The 16,165-nt window shown below is 30.5% G+C and overlaps 1 protein-coding gene across 1 annotated transcript; it reads right to left on the bottom strand.

Moving 5' to 3' along the window:
* Nucleotides 1-427: 427 nt before the first annotated feature.
* Nucleotides 428-12,916, bottom strand: LOC124356569. Its single transcript, XM_046807648.1, has 4 exons — nt 12,240-12,916; nt 4,773-4,905; nt 2,611-2,740; nt 428-1,869 (listed from the first exon to the last, which is right to left on the bottom strand). The coding sequence occupies exons 1-4, from the start codon at nt 12,632-12,634 to the stop codon at nt 1,784-1,786; spliced, it is 744 nt and encodes a 247-aa protein (XP_046663604.1). The 5' UTR covers nt 12,635-12,916; the 3' UTR covers nt 428-1,783.
* Between the last annotated feature and the right edge of the window lie 3,249 nt (nt 12,917-16,165).

Here is a 16,165-nt window from a genome sequence, read left to right as displayed (position 1 = left end):
GGAGAATAGGATGGAATTACTTGAAACACTATGAGTGTACTTTCTAAGTTTTGACTGCTAAATATTTTGGAAAACTATTAAACTATGCCAATATAATTAAAATATAACAGATCAGGAGTAGATGAAATCCCTCAGGAATTGTTAAAGCAAATGAAACATTTGTCTATAGGATTCTTTTGCACGCTATTAATATTAAGTGCAAAGAACTTGTCTATTAAATCAATGTTAATAATTTAAAAATAGTTTAGAAAAATCTTTAATTAAGGGAAAACACTGAGGAGTCTGATTCTAAAAGAGATTGGCTCGTACATAAAGGTAGATTTTAAATGTACTTAAGAAGCACGCTACTTCTTTATATGGTTAATAAAAAAACAATAAATATAAATAAAGGAAACTAGGATGGTTTAAAGTAAAATAAAAACACTAGTTTCTCAAATAAAGTTTATTTTGTAAATAGCAGCACTGATAATAAATAAACAAAATTCAAACAATGAAAAATGTATCAACATCTTCAAACAAATAAATACTCTAAATTAAATATAATACAAAAAAAGGCAAGACATATTACATACAATGATTTGGTATGTATGACTATAATGGGTGCTACAGCAGCCTAAACAAGTATGGTAACAAAAACACTATGAAACTACAAAGTTCTAATATTACGACTACAAATTACCTTAAATTCTAAACATATGGCACAAACATTTCAACAACATCTCAAATATTTTATTTTGTACTAATACATAAAACTATGTACTCTGTAATATTTTTTATTTAAAAAAATATTCTTATCCTTTCAAAGGTACGTAAATATGTTTTGATTTTTAGCATGTATGTAAATTTAAAATAGTGAATATTGTTAATTTTACAATTACAAAACATTTTTAATCAAAAAGGAATAATTAGTGCTTTTCACTTAAAAACTATCTGAAGCTAAATGTGAAATGCAAACAAATTATTATTGAAGCTTTGCTTCAAAAAATTCAATAAATTTTGTTTAAAAAATATATTAAAATGTTGTAAAATAAAAATTACAAACATTTGTAAAAACTAAAACTATAGTTGTAAAATTTAAAGTTTGAAATATTACTACTAAAACTTGATAATTATACACTCAAAGATATGAACATGAGTGTAAATTTAGAAAAATCAACTAAGATTAAACATTTTAATGTTTTGAGGGAATGTTTATTTTCACTACAAACTAAGAACTAGGAAGACAATTTAAGAAGAAAGATTGTTTTGAACAAACTTGTGGTGATAATTTTGTGGAAGAACACGGCAGTGTAGATATAATACAGAACATTGTGTACTCCCAACAAGGTAAATTAATGTTTAAAACAATTAAAAGTTTAACTAAAACTGCACTAAATTCTTTTAGAATCAATTAACATTACTTATAAATAAATTGATAATAGTTGCAATACACATTATTAGATTCAATTAAGATTCTTCAAACTAATATTATTTTTTAAGAAAATTACAATAAAAATAAATTTAATTCTAAAAATATAGCAGCTATCAAAAAGCTCTTACAACTAACTACAAACATCTACAGTTGTTACACTGTAGTCCGACCAGCAAACTCACAACAAACTGTGTTTGTAAATACATACAAACGCGGGGGTCTTACACTAAGCTAAAGGCAATACAATTGAAAGACAAAACAATAACAAAAAAGCTGCGGCACTAAGTAGAAAGTGCAACCTAGGGCGAAAGGAAGGGGGAGCAGTGACGGGGGACGGGGAGGGAGGAGATGGAAGGAAGTGGAGAATAGATCTTATCCATACTCAGAGCTGACGGTGAGGCTGAATTCCCCTTCTTCGATGAAGGTGTCGTGGTACCACTGTCTCGTATCCAAAAGAACTGAAACACAAACAATACACTTATTATATGAGGCAAAGACACAAATTCAGCATAAACAATTATCTATGATGTACAATGCCTAGGCCTAATAACAAGTGTATATCCAATTATAGTAAAATAATCACTGATGTTATATGAGCTGATATTAATCAATAGTTTTTTTACACTTTCATTGAAACAATTAATTTCAACAAACAATTAATAATTAATTTTAAGAGATTTAAGATGAGAAGGAAGAGAGTTGTAGAGTTTAATGCCTGTTTCAGCAACAAAATTTAAAGTGGTTTTAAGACTACAATTGAGATATTCTAAGAGAATTTGAGTGTCTTGATCATATGGTTATGACAGATCTATTTGTAAGCATGGCATGTAAATTTCTTTTTGTATACAATAGGCAATCTAACATATACAGTGCAGGTACTGTAAGAATACCATACTTTTTAAATAAAGTTTTACAGTGAGTCCTTATGTTTACATTAGCTATAATCTTGATTGCACACATGACCAAAATAACTGTTCTCAGCCTTTAATAAACTGAAACAATGAGTTTTAACTTCAAAAAATAATACAGTTCTGGAACTTGTACTGTGCGTATGCATAGTAATAAATTCTTCCAATTCAGGAATATATCATTAAACACAAATGAGATAGAGCTATTATGTGACTATTAAGAAGTCTGTTAGTAAAAATATTTCTTTTGATATTTTTAGTTTAATTTCTGTATCACATATGAGTACTCACATATGTCTCCAGGCTCTACTCTGAACTGGAAGCCCTGACACACGTTCTCACACTCCGGAGGAGGGTTCAGTCTCCAAGTCTTGTGTCCCTGTAGTTGGGCCTGCCACATCAGACGACTGATGTAATCCAGCTGGAACAAACATTTACACTGTACCATATTGAAATAAAAGGGAAAAAATGATGGACATTAAAGTGCATTTACTTCCAAAATGATCATTGTTTCTCTGTAATAGTGAACGATGCTCGTTGCGATATTGTGATTGCTTGTAATATTTTGTAGTCCATTAGAAATATTTTGTTATGTAACAATTTGAGCAAGCAGGACAATTACTAATGGTACAGTCAAGTTCATATTACAGCAAAATCTAGGTTGTATTAAATGATCTCGTTTAGTCATATATAATTTTGAAGTAGTGTGCCTTTCACTTTAAAAAGTTACTGCTGCTACACTAAAAGTGAAAAGACAGGTGGAAGAAGAAAATGGGAGATCTTCCAAACAAGACTGTAACAGATCATTAAATACTTGGCTTTCTTTTCATACACATACAAAACATCCATTGTTAACAACAATTCTTAGTGCGGCAAATGAACACAGCCGAACAAATGACATTTTTATAGCTGTCAGAAACTAGCAAATGCTCTTTCAACAGCAGCAGCAGAAACAATGCCAGATGGCTTGATGCTTTCACCAGCTGTCCTTACAATGCAGGAAGAGAAATTGCTCCTTCGGGAGACACACCTTAATATTGGAAAAAATATTTGTTTTTGATTTGGTAGTATTGTTTTGTTAAAAGCTTATTTTACTAGAATTTAGAAAATAAACTACCTTACTTGACAGCATTATTTATCATTAATATAAGTAAAACTGAATTAAATTTTCTTCCTTTAACTGATCTCTATAGACTCCCGTGTTCTAAACTCGGCACTGGCTAATGCTAACGAAGGAGTTAACAATGCTAAAACAAACAGAGATAGGGCTCGTCACGGACAGCTGACTGCACTCATATTGTACAGTGGGTATGTTAATTGTGAGGGAACAGTTGATTGCAAGGGGGGAGCAATGACCCCATACAATGTCACGGTCGGCCGCCTACCCCAGGGCTAGGCCACACATGGACGAGTTATACGTTACATCCAGCAAACAACACCACAACGACTAAGAACTTGAACATTGGTACACGGATTACTCTTGGATTATATAGGTGTTCGCTAACAAAGTATTCTTAATTTTTGAAATATGCAAAAATTGTTCAATTAATGAGGGCTAATTTATTTAAGTAATATCACCATTCTGTTCTGAGTCTTATAGATCTGAACTTTACTCTTGCATACTTTTATGACATTTTATATATACTCAAACTGTATCAAACTGGTTTGCGGAAGTAAATGTACCATTCATTATTTTAGATTGTCGATCAGCCATAAAAATAGTAAATTATAAATATCAAATTTTTATTTTAATAAGTTCTCTCTAGAATTGATTATTAACGTTACTGAGCTAAATAATTTAACTTTGGTTTTTGCATGTTTAATATTAACCCTTTTGAGTGCCAAGTACTTTTGAGGGGGTGGTGCTGTCAGTGCTAAGGATTTATTGACAGGACATCCCTCTCAGTGCCAAGCACTCTTTTGGTGTTAGTGTAGTGTTCCGCCAAATAATTTATAACTTTTTCAAATAAACATAACGTGATGATTTTTGTTTTATTACGTACGTGGAAAAGTAAGCTATAACTTATAATATTTATTTGAATGAAAAAAAAAAAAACATATTAACATGTTTAAATACAAAAATTGTAATTTTATGACCTTAATTTATTTGTGTAGTGTTCCATGAAATAACTCAAAAGCTTTTTCAAAAATAAACATAATGGGATGAGTTTTGTTTTGTTATAAGGGGGGAAAGTAGGCTATAGCTTATAAAATTAAATGATAAAATCTGTTGAAATTTTCAAACTAAAATCTTATTTTAAAAAATTAAATTTTTAAGTTTGTTTAAATTTTTATATAGAAAAATTGTAATTTTGTGATCTTAATGCATTTGTGCATTATGGGATACAACACCACAACAGATACAGCATTTAACCAACATTATTTTACATAACTGATAATCTGTTCCTGTAATGTTTAGTGATATGGTGATAAGTTAGTCTAAGTTAACTCACGTGCATGACGGCACCCTGCTGGTAACCCATGAAGATATAGTCGACATGAGCATGTTCAGCGTCTGCTGGCAGGAAGTGTGGCCTCGAGTAATGCTGTCTCATCACTTCCAGCACGGGCGGATAGCAGTTGCTCCTGCAACAACACATCACCGTAAACCAATCATACTGATAACATTCATCTAAAAAAGATCACATTTTACAATATTTTTACAGAAACAAATTCAAAGCGTATTTACACATGAAAGTTACAAAATAGTAATATAACATAAAATTTACATTTGGAAATTTATATAAGATATATAAACATAGTCCTATTATATTAAATTTTGAAAACCTTGTAAGCGATTCTTTTACTTGTTTAAAAGTTGAACAATGTTTTTCACTCTCTTAATTGTAATATTGTTGAACTAGTGTGTTTCAAAATGTTCCTACATTCATTTCAGTACAACAGAAATTGTCAAATTGCGGTAAAACAACACAAATCAAAGTTATAATTGAGTGAAATTTAACTGTATGGAATTAAAGAATTGGAACTATCGGAGTGTACTCAATTTTGGGTTCTTATGCAAACTTTGCACTTTTGATGTGCTGATTCCAACTCAAGCACCAAACTTTCCATTAGAATTTAAGAATTATAAGTTACCAATAACTAAAATCAGAACTACTATAAAAAAATCACTCGTTTTTAATGAAAATCTAACAAGTTTGAAAATGATTTATTCTGGTTGTATGGAAAATTAGACACCTAAATAGATACGTGCTTTAGAAATAAAATAGTATGATGTAATGCTAGTTCACTTTACTTTCTCTAAACTCCCATGTGATTTATATTCAAAATAAATTAAATTTTGATTATAAATTATATTAACAGTTGAAGCTTTTGTTATGTTCAATAATTATGGTTTTATGGATATCTATTACAATGATCAAAATGCTTTTGAGAGAAGCACATGACTGGTCTGTAAAGATAAATGTTGCTTTGTCCCATAATTGAGCTTTACCACTTTAAAATTAAATATAAATTTTCTTAAGAACTATTTTGAGCATGTACTACCTCTATTAAAAAATTTCCTCAAATGAAACAAGAAACATAGTTTTCAAAAGTTTCTCCATGACAATTGCATTTTGCTAGTTAACAAACTTGTCTAAAATCGTTACGCATGGCATTATTTAGAATTTTTGTTGAAAAAATGTGGCAATAAATTTATATAAGATGTGTTTTACATTATATATTTTAAATAATTGACTATGGACAATCTAGATCTAAAGAAAAAGATTAAATAAACTTATTTCCACCTCCCACAAATCAATCAGGAGGAATTAAATACAACCCTTTTAATCCCCATCTAATCTATACATGTTATATAATTATACTTTAGTATAATTATAACATGTCTTATAAGTCTCAAAGCTTCTACATAAAAAACATGTACTTGTGGCATATTATTTTAAAATACTAAATAGAAAATGTAACAATATTTACAGAAAATAATAAAATATTTCAAAATAACTACCAGAAACTGTAGAGACAAAGAATACTCTCAATTTTCTCCAAAGCTAATGAAAATTTAAAGCTTTCTAACATAATTATACTAAACAACTTTATAAAATTGCTTTAATAAAAAGTAGTTAAATATTCAAATAAATTAGCATGTCAAATTAGAAGGTGCGTTATTTACAAAATAATTCTGTTTCAGTGGATCTAACTTGGCCTAATAAAAAACTGAATGGTTACAATGGTGTTTTTAACAATTCTGAAACAAGTTTCTAATGTTTTTTCCAAATAAATTGCATACGAGTACGGATGAACACTTTGAACCATGCGTTACATTTGAAAAGCAGTGATTTCTCATATTCCATATAACTTTATAAGTTATTAAAAAACAAACATTTTTTAAATTCAAAATTCATACTCCTATTTGCTTTTAACGAGTTATAAGATTTAAACATATCCTAGCTTTAAATATAATGCTTTTAGAGTTAAACCTGTGTACGATATGTAGTACTATGTAGTATGTCAATCTAAAAAAAACTTATATATATATATATATATATGTTGTGTTTATTTATTTTATGATAAAAACCTGCTGACTAACAGGAAGTGCTCTGACAGAACTATAGTGGAAGATTGTACCAAAGAACAATACAAAACAGTTCCATTAACTCTTCCACCTGAATTACTCTATAAAGGATTCTTCACAGAAAAGATTTTTTGCTCCTAACAAAGTGCTCCAGTATCTGTAAGTATATAAAACCAACCCACAATTTTGGGCTGCTCAATTTAGTAGAAAGGCAGACAAAACAGGGGTCTGGCCATTATTTGAAAGGCCATTCATTAGCATGTGGGTCTAGCACCTGGAACCCTTCTAAGTGGCAGGGTCCCCCTACAATCAATCTGGGCAAAAAAATCAAAGCCTCAGGAAGTGGAACCCCAACACATGTCACCCTTGCCCCGGCTTCCTGCCACTGCTATTGCTACTGGAATACTACTCAGCTGCCAGCTCTAGAAAACAACATTTATGATTCATGATTCTATATTTATAAAAAAATTATAATTTAAACCATCTAAACCAATTTAAATTATTTACTACTTTTAATTTATTTTACGCTTTGATTTCCATTTAAAATTAGTGTATTGAAAAAGTACAATTCATTATAAGTAAAAACATCATCTTTAGTAGATGTGTATTAATACAAATCATTAATAAGTTAAAAATTCCTTTATTGAATACTATAGAATTTCCTCTAATTAATGTTGACATTTAAAATTTTATTTTAATAAGCAATACATTTTTTATTTCAGTGAATGCAACTCTTTACATTTGCTATTTTATATACTATATAAATCAATGTTAAGTTTAAATATAAAGAATAAACTGTAGTTATTTAATTTTTGACTAGTAAAAATAAAGTGGTTTGTATTAAAATATTTTTTTAAATTTTTATTTAAGATTTAATTAATATTTATTACAGTTCTGAAAACAGCTTAGAACTTACTTAGAGAGTACAAAACAATGACGGAATACTTTATCGTCTACTCTATTAAAGCTTTAATATAAATATAACAAAAATTATAAGACATAACGCAATTTACTGTTTGTTTATCCAATAGCAGAGAGATATCAATATTATTTTATTTTGCAGAGGAGAAATAGAATATAGCACTATTGTATATATGGCATTATTAGTTTTTGTAACAGAGTTAGCCTAAAATAACAAATAATATATACAAACATATATACAAATATATAAAAAATGTTGTGTTACTTTAATTTGGTTTAGCTTCTTAGATTAAAAAAAAACCATGTTATTTTATTAAAATGCAGATATGTAAATAAAGTACTATGTATATATAACCAATACCATAGATCAGTTTATTTAAACAGAAAAGTAGACAACTATTATATAATTATCAGGAAAAACTCTTGAGAATGTGATGCAGTGTGACTAATGATAGATGAGTAAGATAAACAAGCCGAAACAGTCTTCAATAATTTCACATTTATATTTAATTACATTCTAGTTCTTCATTATGTGACTTAACTGAAACTAAAGTAATCTCAATAATCTATCAGAATGCAGTTCAGTTCTGTTGTTGGAAATATACTGTAACACTAGTGGGTAGTGTTTAAATTTGCAGATTCGTAATCACCTATTTATAACTCATATCTATTTTTAGCTTCCTATTCAATAATACACAACTGTATTTTGGAGAACATCCAGTTATTCTGTTCATGTAATAAGCAGTGAAATCAAAATCACAATATTAAATATAGTTGTGTGAAGTAATTAACAGAATTTAATAAGAAATGAGTATAATACTTAGCCAGCGCCAGTATATATAAAAGTACCTTACATGGAATATCATTTTTAAATGGTAAAGATTTATTTGATCTGGTTTGATTAGGCGAGTCAGTACATTGAGAATGTATTAACAAAGAGTCTTTATAGTTTTCACTATGAAATACTGTCATTTAGAAAGGGTTATCACTTTTGATAAGAAAAACTGTTCACGTACACAGACAGACATATCTCTTTTATATACAAGTAAAGTAGTCTTTCTGTAACTATATTTTAACAAACATTAAATTATACAGTCAGTTTTGTGTAACAATCTAATTTTGTGTAACAATTTACATTGATTCTCACCCTTGAGACAGATTTAAGAACTGATCTAGAGTTCTACGCCCTAAGAACAATGTTAAGCTTCAAAGACTTTTACACTCTTATTTTTGGTTGTAGAATCATGAGAGACATATCATTTAAAGATGTGATTACTACACAAACAAATATTTTAATTGTTTATTCTTAAAAAAATCTCAAAGTACTTTATCATTTAAATATTTAAAAATATATACACTTTATAAAGCGTTTGGATGCATATTAATCTATCTTTAAATTAAGAAACATCTCCCACGGTTCTACTCAATGCCGTTTTACTAAAGCTGCCTCTTAAGTTTTTAAACTGGAATGTGTTTGTGTGTGATTAACTTTAAGAAGTGATTTTTCATTACTTTTTTAATATCTGTATATTTTGTTATACTGTATTAATACTATTAATTAATAGTAAGAGAAGTATTAACAAGTAGTAGTAACAGTAATAATGTTACTTAAAATGAAAATAAAAATTAAACAATTTAAAAAGCCTAACTTAGTATATTAAAGACATTAAAAAAACTACTGCCTTTACTAAATGTAGAGCAGCGTATTAATATAACCTCAAGACTAAAATTTAAAACTAAATTACTCATTTAAAAAAAATGCTGAAAAAGTGCCATTGGTAAACATTTAAACCATTACAAAAATTACGTAATAGGCTTATCCTAGTAAAAACTCAACACAAATTTACAGATTGATTAAAATCTATGATTGACACATTAATTCTGATCTGATACACAAATTAAAACAAATATTTAATACGAACCATTATGATCACAACTAATAATTGCATTGAATGATTTGATTGATGATTGACTTCTATCACTAAACTTTTGTATTTGTATTTATTTATTATTCATGTTTGTAGGTTGTTCTTTTGGGCAAATGAAGTACAATGAAGTCGCACAGTTATCTCAGTAGTTTAGAAAACTTACTATTTCAACTACGGAACAACTAAGTTATTATATTGAGTGCTCTTATATAAGAGAAGTATGTTACTCTGCTTCCCATCACAATTTATTCCGTAAGGATTGTTTGCCACACTTTGCAGCCATACAAATCTTGTTTCTGCTATCCTAAATTTTAGTACATACCCATGTCCCTACAATTTTGGTAATACTCCCATAAGTCTTCACTGTTTAAAGTAGGCCTACACTCAGTTTTGATTAAATTAATTTGCCTACATCTAAATTTCAAATAAAAATTCTGTTTTATTACAACCACCTAATTCAAATTAATTTGTGTCTGACCCTAATAACATTAATTTTCAGAAGGCCACCAGTACTTTGTGGTGAAGTGCTGTAAATTTCAGGCCCTATTAGGCCTGTTAGATTTATTTTGGAAATAAATCGTGATTAGATTTGAGAAGTGACCTAAGTTTTACCCGCAACAAACATTTTCAACCAACAAAATTTTACTCTCTTAATTTGTGGGAAAAAATGGGTCTCATTTTAAAGATACGTATGACTAATATATGTGTATTATGCTTCTTAATTATTCTTGTAAATGTAGCTATAATTTTTTAATATGTAAACAATAAGATATAGACAAAAAAGTTTGAGATTTTTTTCTCTGAATAATAATAAACATTACCTACATAAAACAATCTAAAACCATCTTTGACAATTTTAAAAACACTTTCATTTTCATAAATAATTATTTTATAAAACACTTTAAGTGTTATAAAATTACTAAGGTGTTTTAATTTTAGGTTAAAACTTTATTAGTCCATTTATCTAGGGGATCAAGAGGAATCAAAGTGAATCAGGGTTTCTGGGAGGGAGAGGACAAGAAACTAAAGAGGGGTTGGTTTAAGAGGAGGTTATATCAAAGTTGTCAATATTCACGTGAAAATTTGAGCTAGCTGGAAGAACAGGTTTAGGTATTTACCAACTGCATTAGAAAATAATTTCAGAGATGTTCGGTACTTTTTCTATTTTTCAACATTTTGATCAAAGTTTGTACGTACCTCTTTGGTGAAGATGTTTTGTTTCTACCTACATGGTGAAAATTATTCATTGTTTTTCCTTTGTTATTTCAGTTCTATTAGCTATTTACATAAATAATCATAGTTATGCTCCTTTTTGGTGCTACTGAGTGGTGTTTTTCAAGATATTCATTGTAAAAATAGTATTGTGAGTACCAGAAATAGACAGACATGTTGTATTTTTTTACTTTTAAATGTGAATATAAATTCCTTGTGTATGATAGCGGCTAGCGGCCATTGCCCTGCTACGTAAAATAATATGGTTAAGTGAGTTTGTTATTTTTTTTGGCTGGAAACATTAAGTTAGTGATCAGCTTTTTGAAATTTTATATTTTACTGATTGGACCAATCTTGAGAGATATTTTACATTTATCACCTTCAACACGGGTAGCACCAAAGATGCAATGACGGCTGGAGGTGTCATTTGTAAAATGTATAAAATTCAATTTTTTAAGTACAAAATATTTAAATATATATATATTTATATGATAAAACATTATTTTAAATTATTTATTTTTTATATTAATATATTTATTTATACTGTACAATAAGAGGGATTCTAACAATGAGCGTTGTCAATGTTTCAGTTTTATTACAATTTAAGTAAATCAAAATCTATCTGTTGATCAATAAAGTAAATTTTTGATAGTTTTTAAAACATTGTGTTTGCTTAATGATTTAACTTGGAATGGCAAAATAAATTCTATTGGCACAGAAAAATAGTCAGTTTTAACTATTATCTAGTCTAAAGTGTATACAATAGATATAGTAAGTAAAGGGTAGAGTATAATAGGCGGACCCGGTTTTTTATATAGAAATTTTCAATCGATATTTGAATATTATACACATCAATATAATCAACCAATAGTAAATAATTTGGACAATAACTAAATCATCTGTATACTCACTTTCATATTCTAAATATAATTTGTTCTAAAGGTAACTTCGTTTAAATAAAAACAGATGGTTAACTTTAGAAAACTAAACAAAATTACACTAAGAGATGGTTTACTGTGTCTTTCTCGGTTTCAAGAAGTTTGTTTTGTTCATTGACTTTTAATGACATTTTTCCTGTCACCTGTCTTAATTTTATCGTTTAAATTAAGGTTATGGTTCCTTTATTATTTATGACATTACAAAATTGTTTAAACTATTTATTTTAATTTGAAACATGGGAATTTAATTTAATGTATTGATATCAATTAATTGATAGTTCTGTTATTCTATATATAGAGTATCGGAGATTGTAATGAGCGATATAAAAACTGGGTCCACTTATTGTACTCTGCAAAAAGTCATAATAAACTTAGTTTAAAACTTACCATCCAATATACCATGATGACTCTCCTTCTTGAAGTGTCACTCTCGACTGTGGCATCGCAAACACATCTCTTAGTGAGAGAAAGTCCGTCTTGAATGTCAGAAACTGGCAATCTTCTTCTGTGCTTTCATACGCACCATCAATATTTTCAAACAGAGATTTAAAGAAACTAAACGAAAACGACTTTGCCGCCGGCCAATGTTTTGCAGCACCTTTGACTAAAATAGGCTTATAAGAATATGCATACGTAAAAAATTCTTCTCTTGTGATGTTTGGAAGCATTAAAACTTCATTCACTCCTCTACAAATATTACAATCCGCAATGGGCCGAGTAGCCTCCCATACAAAGTAATTGTTCGGTAAAAAACATCTAATACCGAGAGCACTTTTCATCATACCATCCAATAATGGTAATCTTAATAATATACTTAAAAACAATGTAAAAACAACAGTAGCTGTTGATACATAACCTAACTTTCTTTAACATTGCGGGTCTAAAATGGCTGCGATGGGAAGATCCTTGTGTCCGTGCACTTTTACACACAAATTTCAATTCACTCATATTTGCACCTTTATTTAGCACATTTTGGTTCAAAATAACAAACTGATCGAATAAATACGCAGTTTTTAGTTTCACATCCACAGCACCAAGTTTCTCCATCTTCGCCATCTTGACACATTGTGTTTTTCGAATTTGACATTCATGGCCACCATGATATTCTTCGGTACAACTGCCATATTTTTTTTTCATTGAAGCTGCCATTGTTATATGTAACAAATTGGTTATATCTGGGAAAGTGTATTATTTTATTATTCTATAATATTACATTCAAAAGTTCTAATATCGTCAAATATGTGCAAAAGTTAGAATAGTTGAACTAAAACAACTAATATTTAAAAATGTTGAACTCAACAACGATAAAGTATCAGTTATATCTATTTATTTCTTAATAGGGTGCTTTGGGATTATACCGACCACACCCAGACATGAATCGTTATTTCACATTTTGCTTCTACTGATTACTAGATTAGCATAGAACAATATTTCGTCAATATAAAACAGGAATTGTCTTATCACAAACCCCTCCCCATCCTCAGACAGAGGTCAAAGTCAAGCGGTCTAGTAGATAACTTTCAAATTCAAATTCAAATTCTTTATTCAGCATGTAGACAGAGTTAACAATGTATATGCCAAGTCAACAAATCATAACAAAATATAATAATGTCTCTCAATAAAATAATTTTACTTTTTCAAGTTTACACTATCTTATCAGCTAAAAAGTCCTTAACAGAATAGTAAGCCTTCTCGATCAACAACCATTTCAATTTTTTTCTAAAAACTGTGTAATCTTGGACTAATCTTAAGCTTAATGGAAGACTGTTAAAAAGAATTACTGCTGAATATTTTAAATGATTTTCAAAAAATGAGGTGGAGTGTGGCGGGATATTCATAATGCATCTGGGTTTACTTCTTGTTCCATACATGTGAGTCGGAAAAAATCTATTAAAAAGGTGAAAGTTTTTATGAAGAAATGATAAGGTTTCCAGAATATAAATGGAAGGAAAAGTTAAAAGTTTGTTGAAGGAAAAAAGGTTAGCACATGAGGTTCTGGATGGGACATGACAAATTATTCTTAAAGCTTTCTTTTGAAGCCTAAACACAGACTTAGTTTTGGTGCTTTCAGAACCCCAAATGGAAACCCCGTAAGATATGAATGGATAGATGATGCCATAATAAGTAGCAGTAAGAATTTCAGTTGATGCGAAACGAGCCAGGTTTCTGAGCACAAAAATACCCTGACTCAGCTTCCTACATACATGCTCTATATGGAGATGGAAAGACAAATTGCAGTCAATGATAAGGCCAAGAAATTTTACGGAGCATTCTGAGAAAACAGCTTCATCACCCAAATGAATACTGAGCCAACTTTTGCTTGAATGGCTGTTAATTGAAAATTCAATGAGTGTAGTTTTTGAGACATTTACTTGAAGACTGTTTTGCTCAAGCTAATTAACAAGTGCATTCCCTTCTAAGAATGTGTCGAGTTCCAGGTGATCTCTGGAGGAATTAGAAAACGTTAGTGACGTGTCATCTGCATATAGGCACAAGTTTGGCACAGTTAAGCCCTTACAAAGATCGTTGATAAAGATTAAAAAAAGGACAGGGCCCAAAATTGAACCTTGGGGCACGCCCTTGCTGATAGTTCCTTTCGTGGAAAAACTATTGCAGATGTTATTTGACGCATCAATAGAACTAACCTTAACAAACTGTGCCCTTTTGACCAGATATAATTGAAACCACTGAAGTGCGACACCTCTAATCCCCATGATAGACAATTTATTTAGAAGAAGAACGTGATCAACTAAATCAAAGGCTTTAGTTAAATCAAAAAATAAGCCACTAGACCGGTTACCCGAGTCAATAGTATCAACAATGTTCTGCACGACACAGAACATTGCGTCAACAGTACTTTTCCCTTGGGTGAACCCATATTGATGTTGAAACATCAGCTTGTTGTGCTGTAGGAAACTCCAAAGCCTTTTTAATACTATTTTCTCTATAACTTTAGAGAAGGTTGAAACTACAGAAATCGGCCTGTAATTTGAACAGTCCAGATTGCAGCCTTTCTTGTACAAAGGGGTGACCATAGCGAGTTTCAAACAGTCAGGAAATATACCCATTGAAAATGAATGATTAATCAATTCACTGAGTGGCTCTGCCAGCTCTAAGACTACGTTTTTCAACAAAGCAGATGATATTCCATCTGAACCAGCGGAATTCTTTGATTTTAGGCTGCGAACTGACTCAGCAATCTCCATAGGATTAGTAGGCGACAAGAAAAACGAATTCAGAGGACATGTGATCAAGGCAGAAGAGCTAGTATTAGGCGGAACCTTGTTGGACTTATCACCCACATTAAGAAAATAATCATTGAACATATTACACACTTCTGAGGGATCATTAACAACCTCTCCTAAATTATTCCTGATTTCTGGTTTTTGGTTCTTTTTAAAGTCATGTGAACCTCGACTCTGATTAACGATCCCCCAAAGTGTTTTGGTTTTATTACATGACGTTCTGAGCCGCTTAGCCACACTATCAGACTTGAGTTTCAGAATAAGCTTACGATACAACTTCTTGAGGCCAAGATATCTTTGCCTAAGGGGGTGGACAGAAGGCAAATCTTTCGATTCCAAGTAAGAGGATCTTAACTGTTCCCTAACCCTTATCGCCTCACCATCTAGCTTAATCCTACCCTTGTCCCTACTCTCTGAAGGGATCTTTCTCCTGACCAAGGGGAAACAAACGTTGAAATAATAGTCAATGTGACTCAACAACAGCTCAAAATTTGCATTTAAGTCAGTCAATGAATACAAATCAGCCCAGTTTTCCTTATTCAAGTAATATTTGAAGAGACTAATGTTTTCCTCTGAGAAAACACGGTTGTAGCGGAAAAGAGCTGGGGATGACTTTGAAGATGATTGAGAGCCAAAAATTGCAGCCTGTGCATGATGGTCACTTAAGTATGACACTATAACAGAGCTCGAAAAACAGGGTTCAGGTATATCTGTGTATATATGATCAATCAGGGTTCTAGACTTCTTAAACTCTCGTGTATACGAACGAATGGTTTGGCGAAGACCAAAGGACAGCATATCGTTTAGTATAGTTTTGGAGTCGTTGGAAGAACCCGCTAAATCAATATTGAAATCGCCCAGGACAATTGTATTTGAACTCCCTTTCACAACCTGTGAAAGACAATCATAAATAATATTTTTGTAGAAGACCTCCTTGCAATTAAGGGGGGTCTATATACCCCAACAATATAAAGTTTTCCACTGTCTAGCTCAACAGAAATGGCCACCAATTCACAGAAACCTTCAACGCAGTAGTCAGAGACATCAATAAGGGAAAAGGAAGCATCT

The sequence above is a fragment of the Homalodisca vitripennis genome, chromosome 3 (genome assembly GCF_021130785.1).
Source record: "Homalodisca vitripennis isolate AUS2020 chromosome 3, UT_GWSS_2.1, whole genome shotgun sequence".
NCBI lineage: Eukaryota > Metazoa > Arthropoda > Insecta > Hemiptera > Cicadellidae > Homalodisca > Homalodisca vitripennis.
Note: the sequence above shows the minus strand (reverse complement) of the source record. Positions and strands in the feature narration are given on the sequence as shown.

Excerpts from the sequence above, each read along its gene's own strand:
- LOC124356569 (XM_046807648.1), bottom strand. The coding sequence starts at position 12,634 with ATGATGAAAAGTGCTCTCGGTATTAGATGTTTTTTACCGAACAATTAC. Across the intron at positions 4,906-12,239 it reads TCATCATGGTATATTGGATG|GAGCAACTGCTATCCGCCCG; the intron begins GTAAGTTTTAAA and ends GTGTTGTTGCAG. Across the intron at positions 1,870-2,610 it reads AGTAGAGCCTGGAGACATAT|TTCTTTTGGATACGAGACAG; the intron begins GTGAGTACTCAT and ends TTTGTGTTTCAG.